A 19,082-nucleotide genomic window follows, 5' to 3' on the forward strand; every position below is an offset into this window, starting at 1 on the left:
TTGGAAATATAACAGTGGCAAATTCCCAAGGCAGTATTGATTGTTTTCATAAGAGTTAGCAGCAGGGTATACAGTTAGGCTATTACTGGATGGAGCACTGGGGAACCCATTTATTTATATAATTTACTATGATGGAATAAAAGAGGAGGAGAAAGTATGCTGTGGCAGTGATGGCCTAAAGACAGGTGAGAGGCAAGGTCTATAGAAAGAAATAATAGCTTTTGTTAGGCTACCCAATACTGTTAGAAACAAGCTCTTAGTCTCAGAATCCCAAGAAAGATTGCTTTTGGAGCACAGAATAATAATACACACTTGAAATATCTTTCCAGTAACCAAGCAGTGTGGGTAATTAAAAAGGTAAGTCTCAAACTTTAAAGAACAGGTTTGCTCCCCTCTTTCTCAGTCATAATTTGGCCTCCTTCCTGTCCAGTCCTGTCCCACTCACTTTTTGTCTTCCCCCAAATGCCACCTCCTGAATGAAACTAACTACATTGTTAAGTTCCACCTCCAAAATAAACCCTAGCAGCATGAGCTCCACCACCACTAGCCTCAACATTGTGCATTCAATGACACCCCCAAACCTGTCATCTCAGCATACAGCAGGGTCACCCTTTACCCCCACACTCTCCTCTTTCTCTCTCTACCCAAATCCAGAGTCCTTTATCAAAACTCTGGGCTTCTGGCCAGGATGTTCCATTACTCCTCTCTCCTTAGGATTGGGAATCCCCTCTTCTCTGGGACACCCTTGCTGACTTTCCCCATCTGGCAAGCTGGGTGTCCCATAGGAAGGAGCAACATAGACCCTGCCTGTTGAGCCTGTGTAGCTGGCAGAGTTAATCTCCAGATTTACCTTGGTTTTCCTTCAAACAGAGGGAAAAGAGAAGATGCAGAGGAGAAGGGAAGCCCTGCCCAACCAACCAGCTCTTACTGCACTCACACAAAAGAACCTCTTCCTGGAAGTAATAAATCACTTTGAATTTGTGTTGGCACAGAGACCAAAGCAGGAGTATTTCACAGGAAGCAATTAATTTTTGTCACTTACTCTCAGAACACCGTCTCCAGCATTGTGAATCATAGCAGCCCCAAAGATGCACCACTGTCACTGCAATTTCGGGGCTGATGTGTCTCTGCACAGTGACAGCCCATAGCCTGCAAGGGCACAAATGATTCACCAGTGTGGGCACACTGCTTCCCCTCAGGGACGATCCAGTGCTGTTCCTAATTGCAGCATACTATGTAGCCAGTCAAAATATGAGCTTCTTTGTCCATGATCAAGCAGTAGATGCTTTCATTCCAGATCTGAATGTGTAGTCTAGCACAGAGTGCAATACTTCAGAAGAAGGAAGAATGTCTAATAACTATTTCTACCAACCATGTGTTGGGAGTTAATGGGTGAGAAGTTAGGGAAGGGAAAGGAAAAAAGATAGAAAACAGTCTGATATGTGCAGACTGACTTAAAAACAAGTATAAAATGGAGAAGGGAAAGGCCTCAGCAAATGTGATGCTTTTACGTTGGAATGGAACAGAGCTCACATTGTGAGGCAGAAAATGGTATGTGAAGGATCATTAAGATGGGAGGATCTCTATCTCTGCAGAAGAGGTGAGAAGAGCAATGAGGTGAAAGTGCCTGGAGCATTGAGGGAGAACAACTCCTCTGATCCTGATCACATTATTCTTTATTAATTAGACTGAACAGCTTAGGGACGTGAATGTGGATGAGGCTTAAAAATTCCTTAGGAAGTGTCTGGAATGTGAATCCCATGGGGAAGGAAAGGAGAGACTTGTAGGAAGGAGTAAGGTTGATACTCAGCTGGATGAATAACTCCACAGAGAAGGTATTTAGTAGAAGAACAGAAAAGATAATCAACTAGCAAAGAAAATATATCTAAGAGGTCAGAAAATTTAAGGGGAAAATAAGACTCAATAAAAGTCAATCCAAATCAGGTTTTTCAAAAAATAGTGTAATAAAAGGTGCTACAGGCATACAGATAATACAGAACAGCAAGGGAAGAGGCATGCTAGGCTATGAGTCTAAGAAAGGTGGTTAGTCCTCCTCTTCTTTGAATTTAAGTAACACCAAGGACATAGAAGAAGGAGAGCATGACAGAATTACAATACTGTATCCAAGCTATATAAAAAGCTCCAAATCTCTATGAGCACAAACTGAAGAAAGAGAGTCATTTTCACTGAAGGAACTTCAGCATGTGCAGTTCCAAATCTGGTAGTAAGGACTGTTAGTATATGTGTCAAATCAGGAGGGATACTGTGTGTCTGGAGAGCACTGAAACTAAGGGAATGAGTGGGGAGGTGGAAAACTCTTTGCACAACTAGAAACCCATTAGTCAGAATCTAATAGTATAAGGTGATTTAAAATCCATTATGAAGAAAAGAATAAATACCTAGATGTAAATGGAAAGTTAAATAAAATGCAGCATGGACTTAGCAAAAATAGATTCAGTTTTTGTTTGGTGACATTATCTAGAAAATAAAATTTGAGAAAATCTAATCCATTTGGACCTTATTAAAGCATCTAACACAGAAGTGGGAAATTAATAGAGACACTGAAGGGATGGAGAAGAGTAAAAATACTGTGGATGCAGAATCTATGAGTGAGTAAAACAACAAAAGGATATATTGGAAGGAGAATGATCATGTTCCTATTTCCAGACATTGATTTCTGCTACTGTTGGAGCCAAGGATTTCTCTGGGGTCTCATCTTATTATCCTTAGGGATCTAGCAACAAAAGAGCAACTGCAGCAAGGAAATTTGCATCAGACATCCAGTTGGTCAATGTACTGTCAATGGTTAAGTCCCACAGCGCAGGAAAGCTGGTGATCTTGAGGCCTGGAATAATAGCAGTACAATGCATTTAATGTATTCAAGGAAGGTATTTGCTTGGTTTTGTGAATCATTTACCGCATGCTATGATAACCTACAATAAGTATATTCAGTGTGCTCAGCAGTGGTGAGGCTTCCTCTGGGATGCTTTGTCTTGTTTTGGACATCAAACTTCAAGAAAGAGGTGGAGGAGCCAAAAACAGCCAGAGGAGATAAACAAGTATGGGGAGAAATGTAGCAAGCATGTCAGTGAGGAAAGAATTAGAGATGATTAAGCTAAGCAAGAGAGGCAAGAGGTCAGATGGTAACAGTCCTGAAATATAGAAAAGGCTGCCTACTTTAAAGAAAAGCAGTAGTCTCTTTTCTGTGCCTGCTGCTGATGGGACAAAAAATAATGGAGCAGCCTTAGTCTGCAGTGGGGAGATTTAGTTTAAGCTTCCTGAAAACCTTTTTTAATGAAAATTATAATTAAGTACTGGGATAGATTGCTAAGGACACTGCAGAGTAGCCGCCTCTGGATTTTTTTAGGGCACAAACATCTCTCAGGATTAATTTTGGAGTATTATTCATTGAGAAGAGCAATGGAGTAGTTAATGGATATCACTTGTTCTAGAGTGAACTCCACTTACAGTCTTCTCCTCCTATTTGTCCAATTTGACCCTACATGGACCACCTCCCACTAATGAAAGGAACTGATGGTGTTGATGGGAGTCTTGACAGCACCCAGGTAAACTCGTTGGCATCAGCCTTCTCCTAACTTCTCAAGCAACACATAGTTAGGACTGCCAATGGCCTACATCCCTTAGGTGTTGGTTCCTTGCTGAGACTTTGCAGGAAAGTATTGTGGCCACCAGCTCCACAGGGCAGTGGGATGAGTGAAGAGGCAGCATGGTTAACAAGGGATCAGCTTGCTTTGCTGCCTAAGGGTTGATCCATGGTAGAGTCACAGGCAAAGTCCAAGTGCTGAAAGCATCCAAAATGCAGAACAAAGGTGGGTCTTGGTTGAGGGGCTCAGTTCAGGAGCTCAACCCTGCTCTGCAAGGCAAGACTGGGGTAGTGGACATGTCTGTGTCAGGACTGTGGGTACTGGCCAGGACCTTCACAGGGCTGGAGTTACCCAGCGCTGCTGTTCTTCCAGCTCAGCAGGAAAGGAGAGCTGTGCATCATGACTCATGCTCAGAAGGCCCACTGTATCTGTTGTGTGGGGTCAGAGTATAACCCATGGTGAAGGGCTTAAATCCCAGATAAGCCTGATGTTTTGTTAAGCACAAAGACACCCTGAGTACAGGAAGGTGGAAGTGGGAATAGTACCTCCAAGCACAACTGTCCACTGTCCCTGGTCTTCTGCTGCTCTATAGGCACCTGCCCCTGACAGTGGCAGCTGAAGATCTCCATACATCTCCAGGCTGGCACAGTAGGGCCATTCTTATATTTCACTAATAAGCCTTTATGGCTCTGAGGTCCAAGATATGGCCTCTTCTAATCTCTCCCTGCTCCATTTTCTATTATTCTTTACTAGTCATGTTTGAGAGCTGAACAGAAAGCAAGCAGCCGACAGATAAACTCACATATAGGCACCATGTATATTCAAAAACACTGGGGAGTACAACACCTACTCAGGACTGCACCTTAAAGAGACAGACAAATCCATTATATGCAGCTGACCTTACTGGATTTGCAGATGTGTGATAACGTCATGTGTTAGATGCTTCATTCTCATATAAAATTACAAAACAGGAGCTCACACACACTCAGGCTCTCTTACAGCTCTACCTTGCCTGCACAAAACAGCTCCTGAAACTGTGGGTCTGCTGCCATCCGTGTTTACCACCTCGCTGTCTAGCTCTAATGAGAGCAGTGCCTAGTAATGTAGGTGACAGCTCTACCCTCCAGACCTCCACAATGGTTGCAGCAGCAGTGGGAGAATTTCAGAAGAGGCTCATTATAAATGAAAGCCCAGGTGCTCAATCACAGAGAGGTGATTGAAATCTTGAACCTCCACTCATCTGAGTTAAACGAGCGTTACTCTCCTCTGACCTGCTAGTTGTGCATTCATTTAGGCAGCACAGAGGGCACCAGGTGGACCTGTAAAGATTCCACATCCATTTTACATTGCAGGAATGCATACAAGGGCCCAAAGTGCAGGGCAAAGGGGAACAAGCTAGACACCGTTGGTGTCATTTATGGAGGCAACACTGTTATTTCCCAAATAATTTTTCTTGTCTGTAAGCGTGAAATGAGTTCAAAATTACAGGATATAATATTTGAAAATGTATGGCTTCAGGCAGTTGTTTTGTGTTTGGATATACACTTCTAGACGGGACCCTCTGCTCAAACTACTCAGAGTTTATTTAATGCACAAAGCTGGGGGAGGTCAGCTCTGTTTAAAATGGAAGCTTTCATTTCAATTCTCTTGAAGATATGGTATATGGGTGAGACACAATTTAAAGGAAACGGCTGGATGTTCCTGGGAGGTACTTAAGGGGGAATACAGTATAATAAGGAGAACTGTTTGCAACATATATGGGATCTGTAAAGGAGATTTTCAAAAACTTCAGGGTCCCACTCACAGTCCATTGGACTTGTGTTCCTGTTAGTCTTGTGAATAGTTTTTGAAGTCTTATAGTCTTCTCGTATCTTCTTTTATTTGTACAACTAGATCAGTATGTGCTTTACCATGAACAGATAATACTATCCAATGTGGCAGTAACGTTTGATGTACACGGGGCTTTTACAGAGGTGTCATGCTCATCTCACTTTTCACTGAGGCTTGCCTCAGACCTGTAGATGAATGAGTCACTCCATGTTTTGACAGCAGAGATAACTACAGTGCACCGGTACATATACATGTAGTTTTCTGAGTAAGATCTTGTACCTGCCTTTTAGAGCAATGAACTAGGCAGGTGACTTTATTATAGACATCATTGTAAACCCTGGTGTTCTAGCTATGAGTTATGTGTAGGATATTCACAAAGTGCTGCTAACAACAGGTTTTCTCCTCCACTGTCTTCCTCCCAAAGAGACTGAACTGGCATATAAACATTAATGAAGGAATACAAAGGAAATACAGCCACACACTGTTATATTACAGGAAGATCATGCACATTACACATATACATATGTAGAAACAATTTGCTCTAAAAAGAGGAGGAAAAATAAAATTACATAATCAAGAACATCTTACTATGTATCTTACAAACACTGTGAAGAGAATTCTAGAGCAGATTTTTCTTGGTTCTAGCTTGTTCAGATTTGCATCTTACAAAGTGAAGAATTTGATTCCAAACTTTCAAGTAGTAATAGTCCAAGGAATTTACTAGAGAACTACAGATCACATAATAAGCTTTCTATAAAATATTTAAAACAGTCAATCAAACTCCAGAACAAGAATGTTGTTCTCCATTAAACACCACAAATTGAACCATGTTCCCGGTTCAGTAAAAGGCAAAATTCCAATGATTTCTGTGTGTCTGGAGTGGCACCTTATTCATTGTTTATAAAATTCTATAAAAATACTACTACTATTGATTAATTTGGGTCATTTATTAAATTAATTTTTACGGAACTATTTTTCAGTGGACTTGGTTTCTTTACATGGTTGCTTACCATGGGTGCATGATCTTATTATTAAAAATATTGTTTAGCTTGTTTTAGTGTGAACTGTGAGAAAGTACTATCGCTGTTTATGTTATTTATGCCTATAAACTATGCTGGTGTGCGTGGGTCTCAGCAAAAATATAGGCCTGATTGTACAAAAGACCCTTATTTAAAAAGGTATATATCACAGAGTCCTGTGGCAAGTAACCAACACAGCGTTTGTGATCTGTGCAATATTACAAAATGTTGTAAAGCCGAGAGGATTTTGCAAGGGAAAATTACTGCTTCTAAAAAGAATGATGTGAATGAGTTTGACCTATATGGATTACAACAGAAATATTAACTTTCACCAAAAAGATGATATTTAGGATGAACATAGAGCTATGTTTATTCTCTGAAATAAGGGATATTTTTCATATATTTCAGCTTACCTTCCTCTGCTGAATAAATTCTTCATGCAACCTCCCATTAAACCTACAGTAAATCAATCCCTTAGCGAATGTTTTTCTTTTAAACCATTATTATCTTGTCCTTATTCACTGTTATCCCCTCTTTCCCAGGCAGGAAAAAAACCCTCCAGCTGCTTAACTCCCCTCTTCCTTGCAATAGGCCATAATTTCATATCACAGTGGAACTTTAAGGCCTTTATTACTGTTTTACACATATAATGCAACCCAAAGCAAAGCACACAACCCAAAAGCTATTCCCAGTTACTATTAAAAGAATATTAAGCATTCACCTTTCCATGCATTAAAATTGTCCGTGCTGTAACATTAGCCACAGCAGACCCCACTGGGGGTAACTGCAGCTCCGAAATGCAGCCCCAACAGCAACAGTTACAGGGCAGAAGGAAAAGGCAGCTTTCGAGCTGCCCTTTTGTGCAGAAACTGAAATCCATCCAGGCAGATTAAATGCTTCAAAAATAGGAAAAGGCAGGAGGCATCTAGACGTACTGACTCTTGGAGTATGAGCTTTCAGTCTTGCTGTGCAAATGCTGGCTGTGAGTGGGGTAGTGGGTTGGTGCGGAGTATCCGTAGCTTCTAGTTTTCTCACAACAGTGGTAAAAGCAACAGAATATGGCTCCAGCAGCAACGAGGCAGAAGGCAGCTGCCCAGCCCAGGTAGAGGGCCTCTCCAAGCTCCCTTTTCTGTGCAACGTTGATCATGGGGTTATAGAAGTCACTGATGATGGTGTTGGCAACCCAGCAGACTGGAATAAGCTCGACTGCACCTGAAAGAATGAAGAGGAGCCCAGCTGTCAGAATAATATAGCCCTTGGCTTGCCAGCTGCTCTGCACACACCGCGTGCACTTCATCCCAATAATGGCGACCACAAAAGAGAGGAAGGAGAGCACTGATCCAGCACACATCAGCCCTCTGGATGCCTGCAGGTCCGGCGAGAGGGCCAGCACGGAGTCGTAGACCTTGCACTGCATCCTGATATTGGCTTGCCTGATGCAGTGCATCCACAGGCCTTCCCAAATGGTCTCAAAGACGATGATGTTGTTCTCGATGAAGGCAGACACCCTCCACTGAGGCATGCCTGTGACAGCAAATGTCCCGATCATGCCAATGCCACCAACAAACAGCCCAGCAATCTGCAAAACACCACCGACCATGTTGCCTTTGCAAGGTGAGCACACCTCAGCAGGTTCCCTAAGCCAGGCACACACTGCTGGCAAAAAAATGAACACCTTTTTCCAAAAGTCGTTGTCCCTTGTGTAAGGAAAGTTTCAGAGTCAGTCTGCACAACTTTAAATCAGCTTAAATCTGGCACACACTACCTGGGACTTGGCTGCGCCTTCATCGCCTTTATAATTCCTCTGCCACCACTGACTCAAAGAGGCAAACTGAGCAATCAAGTGGAACAACTTTCCAAAGCAAGAGAAAGGACAGGGTGTGTGTAAACCAGCTAGAGCCACTTAGGATAAATGTACCTTCTGAGGAAAATGCTTTGCATTGAAGTCACTTATTTAAAAAATTAAAAAAAAAAAAAAAAAAAAGCACGCCCTACCCCCAACTCTAGCTATTGTCTACAGGTTTGCCTGTGCTAAGGAAATGGACTGGTCTCAGCAGGGAGACTTAGGTGTGCACTGGTGCAGTTACTGAAGCTGTTGCACCGAACAAACAAGAATATTCGTCCTCGGCTGGGCTTGGTGGCAAATTGCCAGGAGGAAAGCAAAGCCGCACTCCCTGCCACAGGGCCTCTGCTCCCAAAAGTGCTTTTGTTCTGAAGCTTGAAGGAGAGTACTGCAGTGACAGGATCAAGGAACAAAGCAAATCAAAAGGATAAAGATAAAGAAACTCTGAACCTGAAACAGTTCTGCAGAGGATAATCAAAGCTGCAAAAGACCTTTTAAGAGGTAGAGGAACAATAAGAGACCTAAATCCTGCTAATACCTGTACACATACATAGCTTTATACATTTCTGTTGCTCTGTCAAGTGTTATGGGAATAAGCAGGCTGCTGGAGATACCCACATGCTTAAGTGATTGCACAGTCAGGTCTACAGACTGGTGATTTAAGCTATGTAGCAAATTGTTTTCCTGTGCAAAAGTGAACCCAGCAATTACCCAGAGATACAGTCTAGTACGATGGAAAGCATTGGTTCTCCAAGACCTACCCATGTACAAACAAATACTTTAGAAAAACTTCTTTTAATTTAAAAAAAAAAATTAAACATAATAATTATGGAGAGCAGATGAACTGTTCATTCAAGTGTTCTTGTGTGATGTGATCAGCAGACAATCCTGGAAAATGCCAGGTGAAGAAATCTGTGAAATTCAGAACAACAGAAACCACAGTCAAATATCTAGAAAAAAACCCAGGCATGTAACAGTGGATTGTTTTTACAAATTCGTATAGCTGTGAATGTATGCATGAAGTATTCAGCCTGATCTCTGCATGTACCTTAACACGAAAAATAAAAAATTAAGCACAAACTAGGATTTTTTGTTATAAAGTAGTACTCTATATGTTAAGACAAGAACTAATTTTTTACACTGTTAAAGACCAATTTAAGATATAATTAGCTAGATTTTGAAATACTAGTCTCCTGCTATTCATTTAAACTTTCTTGCCTCTATTTCTTTTTTTGCTATTTATATATCTTCAAAAACAGAAAGTAAATGCAAAAAATACAGCAGTGCAGTGCTAAATATGCCAGTTTGTTGGCATATCAAAGATAGAGAAAAGATAAAAGTCCCACTTACACATAGTGTTTTATGCTCCCTAAGTGTGTTTGTGTGTGTGTGTGCACATGTAAAACTATGGTTGGGATTCAAGGGAAAGTAAGAAGCACCGTACAAATCTTTCCATCTTCAGTTTGGCTTTCATATCTACCTGCTTTTCCAACCTCTGCAACAGGCTGCTGCTTATAAAGGCATGCTAAAATGATGAAGACAGGTAACCTCTCCTTCTGTTTCTGGTCCCTTGAGCCCTGATTTGTGGCCAGGCAACTTTCCATTACGCCCTTTTGGTTTTGTTTCTATCTCTGAAATCAGACCTGCTATCTGCGTGCCTTTACTAATCCAAAGGCACCAAGAGCCTTGCCCTGAAAAGTGCATTTAGTCTGGTGGCAGCTCTAAAAGCATTTTAAGGGATGAGAAGGCAAGCAGGAGTCTGTTTTTTTGGGTTTGCTCCTACTGCTGTGGTGCTCAGTGGTATCTGATCCCACGGCAACTACACTGCCTGTTCTGTATTTCTCCCGCCACACATTTGTATTTGCAGTTTTGCCTCCCACTTGCCATCAGTCAGCGTCCCCAGGCAGTTCGAGCCCCTCTTGCCGTGTCTGTGAGCAAGGCCAGGGAGGGGCCCTGTAGCCTCCTGAGTTAGGGACCATGACTGCTGCGTGAGCTGAAGGCCCACGTCATTTCTGACTGTCCCTGTGTTTTACACGATGCAGCCCCATGCCCTGGTGCCCTGCTGCGCTCCTTGCCTTTGCTGGTCTGCATGCAGAGGGGAGTGGGCAGTGCCCTCCTCCCAAAGGTGGGGTGCACTGCAGGTGCAAGGACACTGACAGGTAATAGGTCTCCTGCTGCAACCCCTGATCTCCTGTGAAGGGCATCATTTTCTGGCCAGCAATAAAGGGTGACTTGATTTTGCTGGGCAGAATATATCCATTCCCAATGCATTCATCTGGAGAGGCCACACTAACTTGCTATATTGACATAAGAACTTTATAGACTGCTATAGCATGAGAGAGTCTGGATCTGTGTAACTGAAATCACAATTTGCTGCTTTGCATGCTGCAAACTAGTCCTCGCATACAGACTCATAAGCGATGGAGATCTGGGTACAGGACTTTGGGAAAAGCAAGTGGGGAAAACTTCTTGAATGATGGGATTCATAGAATCACAGAATAATTCAAGTTAGAAGGAGTCTCTGCGTGTCATGTAGTCTGGCCCATACTTGAAGCTGTGACCTCCAGAGTCACAAAGCTAAGAATCCAATCAAGGTCCATTTCAGTCACCAAAAATGTCCCAAAGATTTCTTGGGGGAAGAGGGTGGTTAAATCCTGTTCCCCCAAGGGTGAGACAAGGAGGATTTTAAGGAGAGGCTATAAATGCACAGTATTTCTCTGCTAAAATGGATTTGCCATATTAAATATATAATAAAGTAATTATCATTGCATGGCTTTGCAGCCCCATGGTTGCCACTCAAACAGCAAAGAAAAAGCTACCAGCCTATAGCAGAACAAATAAATAAACACTTTAATAACATATCAGTAAATAAACATAAATGTGATACAAGCAACAGGGCTGATTTTTCTTAGAGACTACCAAAGTTCTAATTTACAGGACTTGGAAAATAATTAACTGAACAAATATAATTTAACCACGTTATTGATTAATTTACAAAATCATTAAAGCTCCCATATAAATTCATGGTAAGATTGTATCTGCGTCAAGGATTCAGTATTTGCACATTCTTAGAAGGATTAAATTTTAGTGCCTTATCTTGCTTAAAAACATCTTCATACGGAAATGTGGGGAAATCTTATTTAGCATTATGGATTACATCTGCTTGTTTACAATTAAAACACAGGAAGAGGGCAAGTCAAGAATCTCATTATTCATTCTTCTCTGTATTCAAACATGCCATTTCATTACAGGGAAATATAAAAAATACCTGTGACTAGCTAATCATATTTCACTGTTGGCCACAGGAATCTATTATTTTATGTATAAACAAATATAGACATACATAATTTAACCATTGTTCTTTCTTTTCTTTTCTTTTCTTTTCTTTTCTTTTCTTTTCTTTTCTTTTCTTTTCTTTTCTTTTCTTTTCTTTTCTTTTCTTTTCTTTTCTTTTCTTTTCTTTTCTTTTCTTTTCTTTTCTTTTCTTTTCTTTCCTTTCCTTTCCTTTCCTTTCCTTTCCTTTCCTTTTCCTTTTCCTTTTCCTTTTCCTTTTCCTTTTCCTTTTCCTTTTTTTTTTCTTTCCCACTGTATTAAGGAATTAATATCATTAAAGTCAGTGTCAAGCTTTTCTGTATGACCTGTGTATTTTACTGCTCAGTGTTCCCAGCTCTGGCCTTCTCCCTTTTCTCCTCTCCAGAGCGGGTGAGTAAGTCAGCTGCAGGCACCTGTTGTTCTGTATACTTGGTGAATAATGTGGACCTAAAGCAACTACAGCACTGCCTAAGCAGAAAATAAATAATATTTCAGGACTGGGATTTGTTGGTCTGTCTGTTAGCTTCAAACAGGACCCCATAGTGAGGACATTTTGCTTCCCTATCTCTTTCTCATTTTGGCAGCACCTTTCTCCAATGAATCCCCTTGTGTGAGAGCAAGAAGGGATTTCTCACCTTTCTTACGTGGCTTTTCCCCTGAATGCTGCTGGCAGTCTGGGGAGGAGGTGAAGTGGGGAGAAAACACTGTGATTATCTCAGCTGCCACTTAGCACCATTTCTCACAGCTTCTCTGGGAACCCACTTCTCCCGATGTGTGCAGTACAGCCCCCATGTCCCCGTCATGACCCATTTTCAGCCACTAAAGGTGTTCTGGAATAAAATACACCAGGAAAATATGTTTTAGGCATAATGTCCTTCCTCTTCCTGAGCATATAGCATTTTTTTAATTCCAGAGTTGTGAGGTGCTAACAGCAATCACTGATGCTGAGGGGGAGGTGGGAAGAGGGGGAAGAAGTGGCTGCTCAACACCTCCAAAAATCTCACCCTGCATCAGCAATTGAAAAGAATCCTGATTATTGATGGTCTTATGGGAAAACAGAGGAGAGATGATGTCAGACAAGTTGTTCAGCATTTTCTTTCTTGGAAGGCTATTATTACTGTGTCAGTGGATGTGCACTGCTCTATGGCTTGCCCCAGGTATACTGTAACCTGGCATTTATTTTTCTCCAAGATCTTTTACCTAATGTGGCAGAACATGAAAAGCCAGTTCAACATATCTCGTGCAAGCAGAAAGAGTCACACACGTTCATAATCAGCTTCACTGAAGAGCCACTTTTTTTCAACTGAGGTAGCTTTTACTCCTGTACCTTCTCTCTCCATCACTTACCACTAACAAGACACCACCGTCTAGATGGCAAAAGGGACGATAGGAGTGCAAAAAATAGTAATCCTTGGCTAGTAATGTAACAGTATTGCGGAAAATCTTTTTGCCTAATATCCCAAATAACTTTACACATTTGCTTCTCTTGCTGCCCACGCTTTAAATTCCATATATAAAATCCATGACAATGTGATGATGTTTCCCTTGGATTAACATGCGGTGCAGAAATTTCAGTTTCCCTGGTTTTAACTTCTGTTTGTTTTGTGAAGTGTTAATGCAGAAAATTTGCCTAACTTGGAACAGGGACACATAGTTCAAAAATAGGATTTCTGAAGATACCCAGTGGCTAAAGAGTATCAGAGGCCACACCTTCCTGTACTAATCTGCCTCCATACACCTTTAGAGAAAGCTGAAACCTCATGAAGAGCTGGATATCTGAACAAAGAACTGATGTATTATGTTGCTGAATCTTCAAAAGAATTAATAGCAGTCAATGCTATGCTAAAGAAAGGGATGGGAAACTATCCACTTTGTGGTGTGAAAAGCGGCCTAGATAAAGTTCATAGGCAGATGTCAGGAGATCATTCTGTAGCAGGAGATTCACCCTGAGGAGGCTATAGGACATTTTCTGGCCTCAGACTCTAGTACCTCGTGGCTGGGAGCCTCCGTCCTAGGGTTGTCCCTAGAGGGAGACCCTAGAAAGGGTCATACACGCAAGCTGACTTCTGACTTCAGTTACCTAACTTACACTCACTGAAACCCATTGCCCCTCTGCTGTGAAATAAGTATAAAGTCACTTTTTTCTTCATGCAGAAAGAAATGTGATCACTAAGAGGAAGGTCTGAGATTAATATATTTCTTCATTGTTTTAGAAAAAGTTCTATGATTGATGTGTTCAAAAGAAAATTTAAATCCCAATTTATCCCATTCAGGTGGTTGCCTCAGCAGCATTCTCTAGTATCTCCTGCAATAAGCCTACAATTTACAGATGCCAGACCTTCTTTGAAATGAAATGTTGCCTAAGCTGATTTGATTTAAAGTTTCACTTTTTCAGAGAAAACCTATAATTTGTGGCATTTCTGCTCCAGACCAGTTGAAGCATCACCGTGTTGCATTAAATTTTATTTTCTAAAAGCTCCCCGGGCTTTTGTTTTTAACATTTCTAGCATTCTTGCTGTGAAGGGCTGCCCATCCTGAATCATAAGGCTTTCATGAATGTGACATTAAAGATAAAAACAACTGGCCAGTGCTTGTCTTCTGATATACCCCAGATGCCTTGATGACTGCGGCAGGATTTCACAGGTGGAAGTGAGAGACAAACTTCAGTTTTACCTGCTTGCCTAGAATCTGTATTAAGAGTTTTGCAGAGGAAATATTCAGAGAAGATAAGGATTGTTTTGAATTTAATTAATAATATTTAATCTTTTGGTATAATAAAATCATTGTGGTGATAAGGTATACATTGTAGAAACAGTCTGGCATAATGGTAAACTTGCAGTTATTTGTAGTAACCTAAGGGGAGGAGTGAAAGGGGGACATAGACATGCAAACCCACAAATGCAAAATACATGCTGTGTGAAGTTTTAACAAGACTGAAGGGAGTGTTTTTTCTTTAACACGGCAGTTATCTGTAACTCACGGAATCAGCACAGGCATGCTTTAGAGGCAACACTGCCATGTCAAGACCTTACAGAAATACAAACAGCACTTATTTCCTGTTTCTGGATTTCTGTCTTCTGAATAGACTTCCCCACTCTTTTTCTTGACTTTCCTTTTTTTTATTTTTGATAGAAAAAATCCAGGCTTGTATCCCAGAAGTTTTCTAACATGCTTTTCCCTCTGCAATAGCTTACCTGGCTTTAGCACTAACAGAGTGTTGTGGATGAGCAAAATAACATCTTCAAACCAGATCATCATAGCCTGGCATGATTTCTGGAAAAACAACAGACAAATCAGAAACACAATAAATATCCTCAAGCAGGCCAAAAGAAGCTCTAGAGCTTTAGTCTTGCAATGGCAATTGCTGTAATGTGATACACATTTTGTGCCAGAAGCCAGCATCTAGCTGGTTTTCCGAGTGCTCCCACAAATCTTCCGAAGCACTGCTGGCGTCGCTGCTCCTCTCAACAGCTGTGCCTGAGCTCTCTTCGGCCTCAGATGCAGCAGCACCAGCTCATGTCCAAACCTTACCTCTTCCTGTGTTTTAAGCCCAACCAGATGCCAGGCAATGCTCAAGTGTTAATAAACCCTTCTCTTCCCTATGCAGTCTCTATAGTGAGTTTTTGACAGTAGGAGAGACGACATAAATATGCAAGCTGTTTTACAAAGAGAGCCCCTTGAGCCTGAAATAACATTGCAGAGCACGAAGTCCACTGCTATGAAGTGTGTGCTAGTCACAATCTTTCATTAGCCACATCTTATAAACCACCCTGAACTCTGGGATGAGATAGGTGAGGGAGGCAACTGCTGCTTGCAAACATTTTTCACTCACTGCCTACCCTGGTCCCACATTCCAGGGGCAGGAAGAAAGGAGCTGCTGTTTCCATACACGGGAAGAACCCATCGCTTACAAAAATTAAAGGGCAGCAACCATTTGCTGTCCTTTACGTGGATACAACACAGACAGGAAATAGTCCAGCTCAGAAATCCAGGCTTAGGTAATTTATGAGAGCACAGCTGGGATTGTTTTGAGTGCTGGCCTAGGAGAACAAACTTAGACTCATACTCTTTATATGTGGGTGCAACACCCCCAAAGGCACTTTGCAAAGTTCAAAGGGGACAAAGTTTTCTCCTTGTAAACATTGTGATTGTCAGTGGTGCTCTAGAAAAAGCCATCTAAAGAAGGTGCATATAACTAGGAAGCCTTTAAAAGCTGGAGGAAGGATCAAAATATCATATAAAGGGGGATTTCAATGTCTTCTCCTTTAGCCACTTTTTTCCCAATCTGCTTGGAAGCCATAAGTCCTAGTTTGCTTCTGGGTTAAAACTTTCTCCTTTACTGCAAATTCTCATTGTTGGCTTTCTACCACTGCAACCATTAGTAACATGGGCCAGGAGCAGACAATATTCTCACAGACCAGGTTTTCCCATGGCAGACCCCTCCCAGATCACGTAGGAGATCCACTCATGGAGTAATAGCAACAACCAGACCATTTAAAATGCCAAAACTCCTCAAGATCAAGGCAAAGTGTCCACCTGCAATGTTATTCACAGATCAATATTCTATTAAATTAGTTGGGGTGCTGCACAATTAATCTTTACAAATTTACCATGAAATACCTACACAACTGAGTGAAACAAGGTCTAGATGAAATGTGAGTGGAGGGAAGGAAAAGGAAGAACTTTCTTGACATTTCAGTATTATACATAGTAGTTAACCAAACATACAAGAAATTTTCTGAAACATATTCTGGCCAAAGTGAACTTTGAAAGCAAAGTTGTTTGCTCACCAAAAGGTATAAACACAAAACAAACAAACAAAAAGCATTCTGGGGAGGCTGAAGTGTTGCTGAGTTTTTTCACTTAAACTACAGCGGGAAACCATTGGCTTCCAGGGAGCTCCCCTCTTGGGCATTGCTTACAGGCACTGGCTCCTTAGGAGCTGCAGCTCCTTGGATTGCCATTCTCACCTTCCAAACCCTTTTCTCTTTCTGAGAAAACTGCAGGTACCTACCGTAACTGTCATTAAGCTCACTCATGCTTCAGTATACCTCTGTGGCCCCCATATCCCTCATATGCGTACTGACTGCTCGATGTTGAGAGCTTCCCATCTCCCACATTCCCTGATACGGCTGCTCTCTGGATACCAAGGTAGAAAGGACACTCTGCCTGAGGTGAGACTCTGTGCCCAAATTTGTCTTTGTTTCCTCTTGGTGTGAGTCAGACCTATGATTTACAGAGCATCTATGAACAGCACTTTAGCAATGCAGAACGCGTCTGCACATTTGGTGATGGTTTTTATATTTGTTTGCAGCCTTCCCAACTGCGTCTTTTAGATCACCACCTTCTTCCAGATCTCTGCTAAAAGCTTATGCCAGCAAACTCACATTTGAATTTGGTCTATTAAAATGTAAACCATCAAATGGCACATGTTCAGCTGGCACAATGCACTCTTACTTTCATAGAAGTACTGAACAAAAATACTTTTCAGAGATATAGCAATCATCCTGAAACATTATCAGTGGTATGACACTGCACCTCCTCTGATAAGTTAAATTTATCCTCATTGGGAAAATGTTCAATATTCTCCAATGTTTCTTTGTTCAGCTCTGTGACCTGTTCTGCCAGCGTGTGAGATTGGGATGCACACATGGAATGCAAGAAGAGCCGGGTGCAATTTTTCCAAGGACAATATTTTTCAATCCAAGCAGGGTTTGGCTTTTAACAACAACATATGCTGCAGCAAATGTTCTTTTCTGTCAATGTAATTCATTATCAGATGAAATTTCCAAATGAAATATTTAAACAATGACAGAAATTCTAAATATTTAATTTAGAAGCCTCACCAGTGAAAGTTAAAAACGAAGTTGTTAAATAAAAAAGCCACCATTTTTCTCCATGTGGTCTATTTAAAAAGCCAAAACTTTTCTCTCTGCACACCAAGAGCAGTATTCTCGAATTGAATTTTATATGAAAATTCCCATGAAAAGCAAAAAAAAAAAAAAAAAGCTTTTAAAAAGGAAAATCATTTAAAAAATACATTTCTCCATCTATTTCCCAAATTTATCATTTTTTTAAAGAGGTAAACAATTTGCCACACGCACTGCTTTCCCCCCTTCTCTCACATAAACACACATGTTCTTTCCTGTAAAAAGGCAGGCTGTAGGAGCTGCTGCCTCTTGGTTAAGTCTGCTAAAGGAAAAGGAAAGCAGTAACAGAGTGCCACAGTCATGCACCTGCCTTTCACAGCAGGCCTTAGGCCTGAAACTGTGGGCCATTTATCCAATTCTGAGCCTCCAGTAGGTGTATCCATCTCCTGGGCTATAAGCAGCAGGAAAAAAAAAAAAAAGGCAGCATTAATTATGCCCTGCCCCTAGCACAGAACAACAGAGAAGTTGTAGGCTGAGCCTTCACCTGGTTTCAGCCACCCAGAGCCATCTTCAATCACAGAGTATTCTTTCTTCAGTTTTATTCTGAATATTTCAATTAAGTATAAAACCAAAAGGAGGAAAAAATCCATTAAAAATAAATGCTTTTAATATATATACATGTCCAGTCTATCTCTGCAATAACCCAACTGAGAATGAGCAGTAGAATTTCAATTACAGTATCAAATACTGTACTGATCAGTTATTAAAAATTTCACCAATACCATGTGCCATGTGGGGTCCTGCTCCCATTCCTATTGAAGACACATGCAAAACTCCCATTGCCCTATTTTAATGGAAGCAGTCTCTTGTTCCAAAGAAAGTAAAACAAGAGCCTCTCAGATTATGACCAGAGGAGTAGATGAATTGATTTTTGTCCTTGCATGACTTGCCTGGATACTGTGGAGCTCCGTGGAAACAAGTGTGACAGTGAGGACATCTCCTCAAGGCCACCTGGGAAGAGTACCACCCAGGAGCACACATGGAGCAAGAGTCATTGCATCTTCTCCAGCCCCCTAGACTCATCTACTTGAATGTCCAGGGACAGCAGGCTTGTGCAAAAGTGATCTCCAGCACAATGCCAGGGCAAGCGGGAGCTTCCTCCAGCAGAGATGGTGAATCCATACCAAGAGCCATCCAAGCGGATCCTTTATGTGCCTATGCTTCCAGATGAAAAGAAAAGCCACCATGATAAATGCATCAAGTGCTCTACCACAACATCTCTGCTGGAGAGGAGCACCATAGGTAGATGTTGGTGATAGCCAGATGCAGATGCAGCTTTACAGGTGTCCACGGAAGCTATTTCAGCCCCAGAATGTTGATATTCTGGATCTCATGCCAACACAGAGAAGGAAGGGCTGAATACACCCCTGACCAATATAATTTTGATAGAGTGGACATATATCAACCCATGTCCCAAGAGGTGAAGTATTTCTGAAACCATCAATTGCTGTCCCAGGAGCGTTCCTGCTCTCAGTCCTGCCTGGATTCACCCCCTCTTTGCCAGCTGTTGTTTCTCTCCCCTCCCAGCCAGGGATACAAGGGT

At 41.5% G+C, this 19,082-nt stretch overlaps 1 protein-coding gene across 1 annotated transcript; it reads right to left on the reverse strand.

The window, feature by feature from the left end:
- Positions 1-5,904: 5,904 nt before the first annotated feature.
- LOC141940115 (claudin-8-like) lies at positions 5,905-8,386 on the reverse strand. Its single transcript, XM_074860892.1, has one exon. It carries the CDS (start codon positions 8,052-8,054, stop codon positions 7,380-7,382), a length of 675 nt encoding a protein of 224 aa, XP_074716993.1. The 5' UTR covers positions 8,055-8,386; the 3' UTR covers positions 5,905-7,379.
- Positions 8,387-19,082: the final 10,696 nt, after the last annotated feature.

This window comes from Strix uralensis, chromosome 2 (assembly GCF_047716275.1).
Source record: "Strix uralensis isolate ZFMK-TIS-50842 chromosome 2, bStrUra1, whole genome shotgun sequence".
Taxonomy (NCBI): Eukaryota; Metazoa; Chordata; class Aves; order Strigiformes; family Strigidae; genus Strix; species Strix uralensis.

Bases quoted from the DNA above. Each gene is read 5' to 3' on its own strand.
- LOC141940115 (XM_074860892.1), bottom strand. From the start codon at position 8,054: ATGGTCGGTGGTGTTTTGCAGATTGCTGGGCTGTTTGTTGGTGGCATT.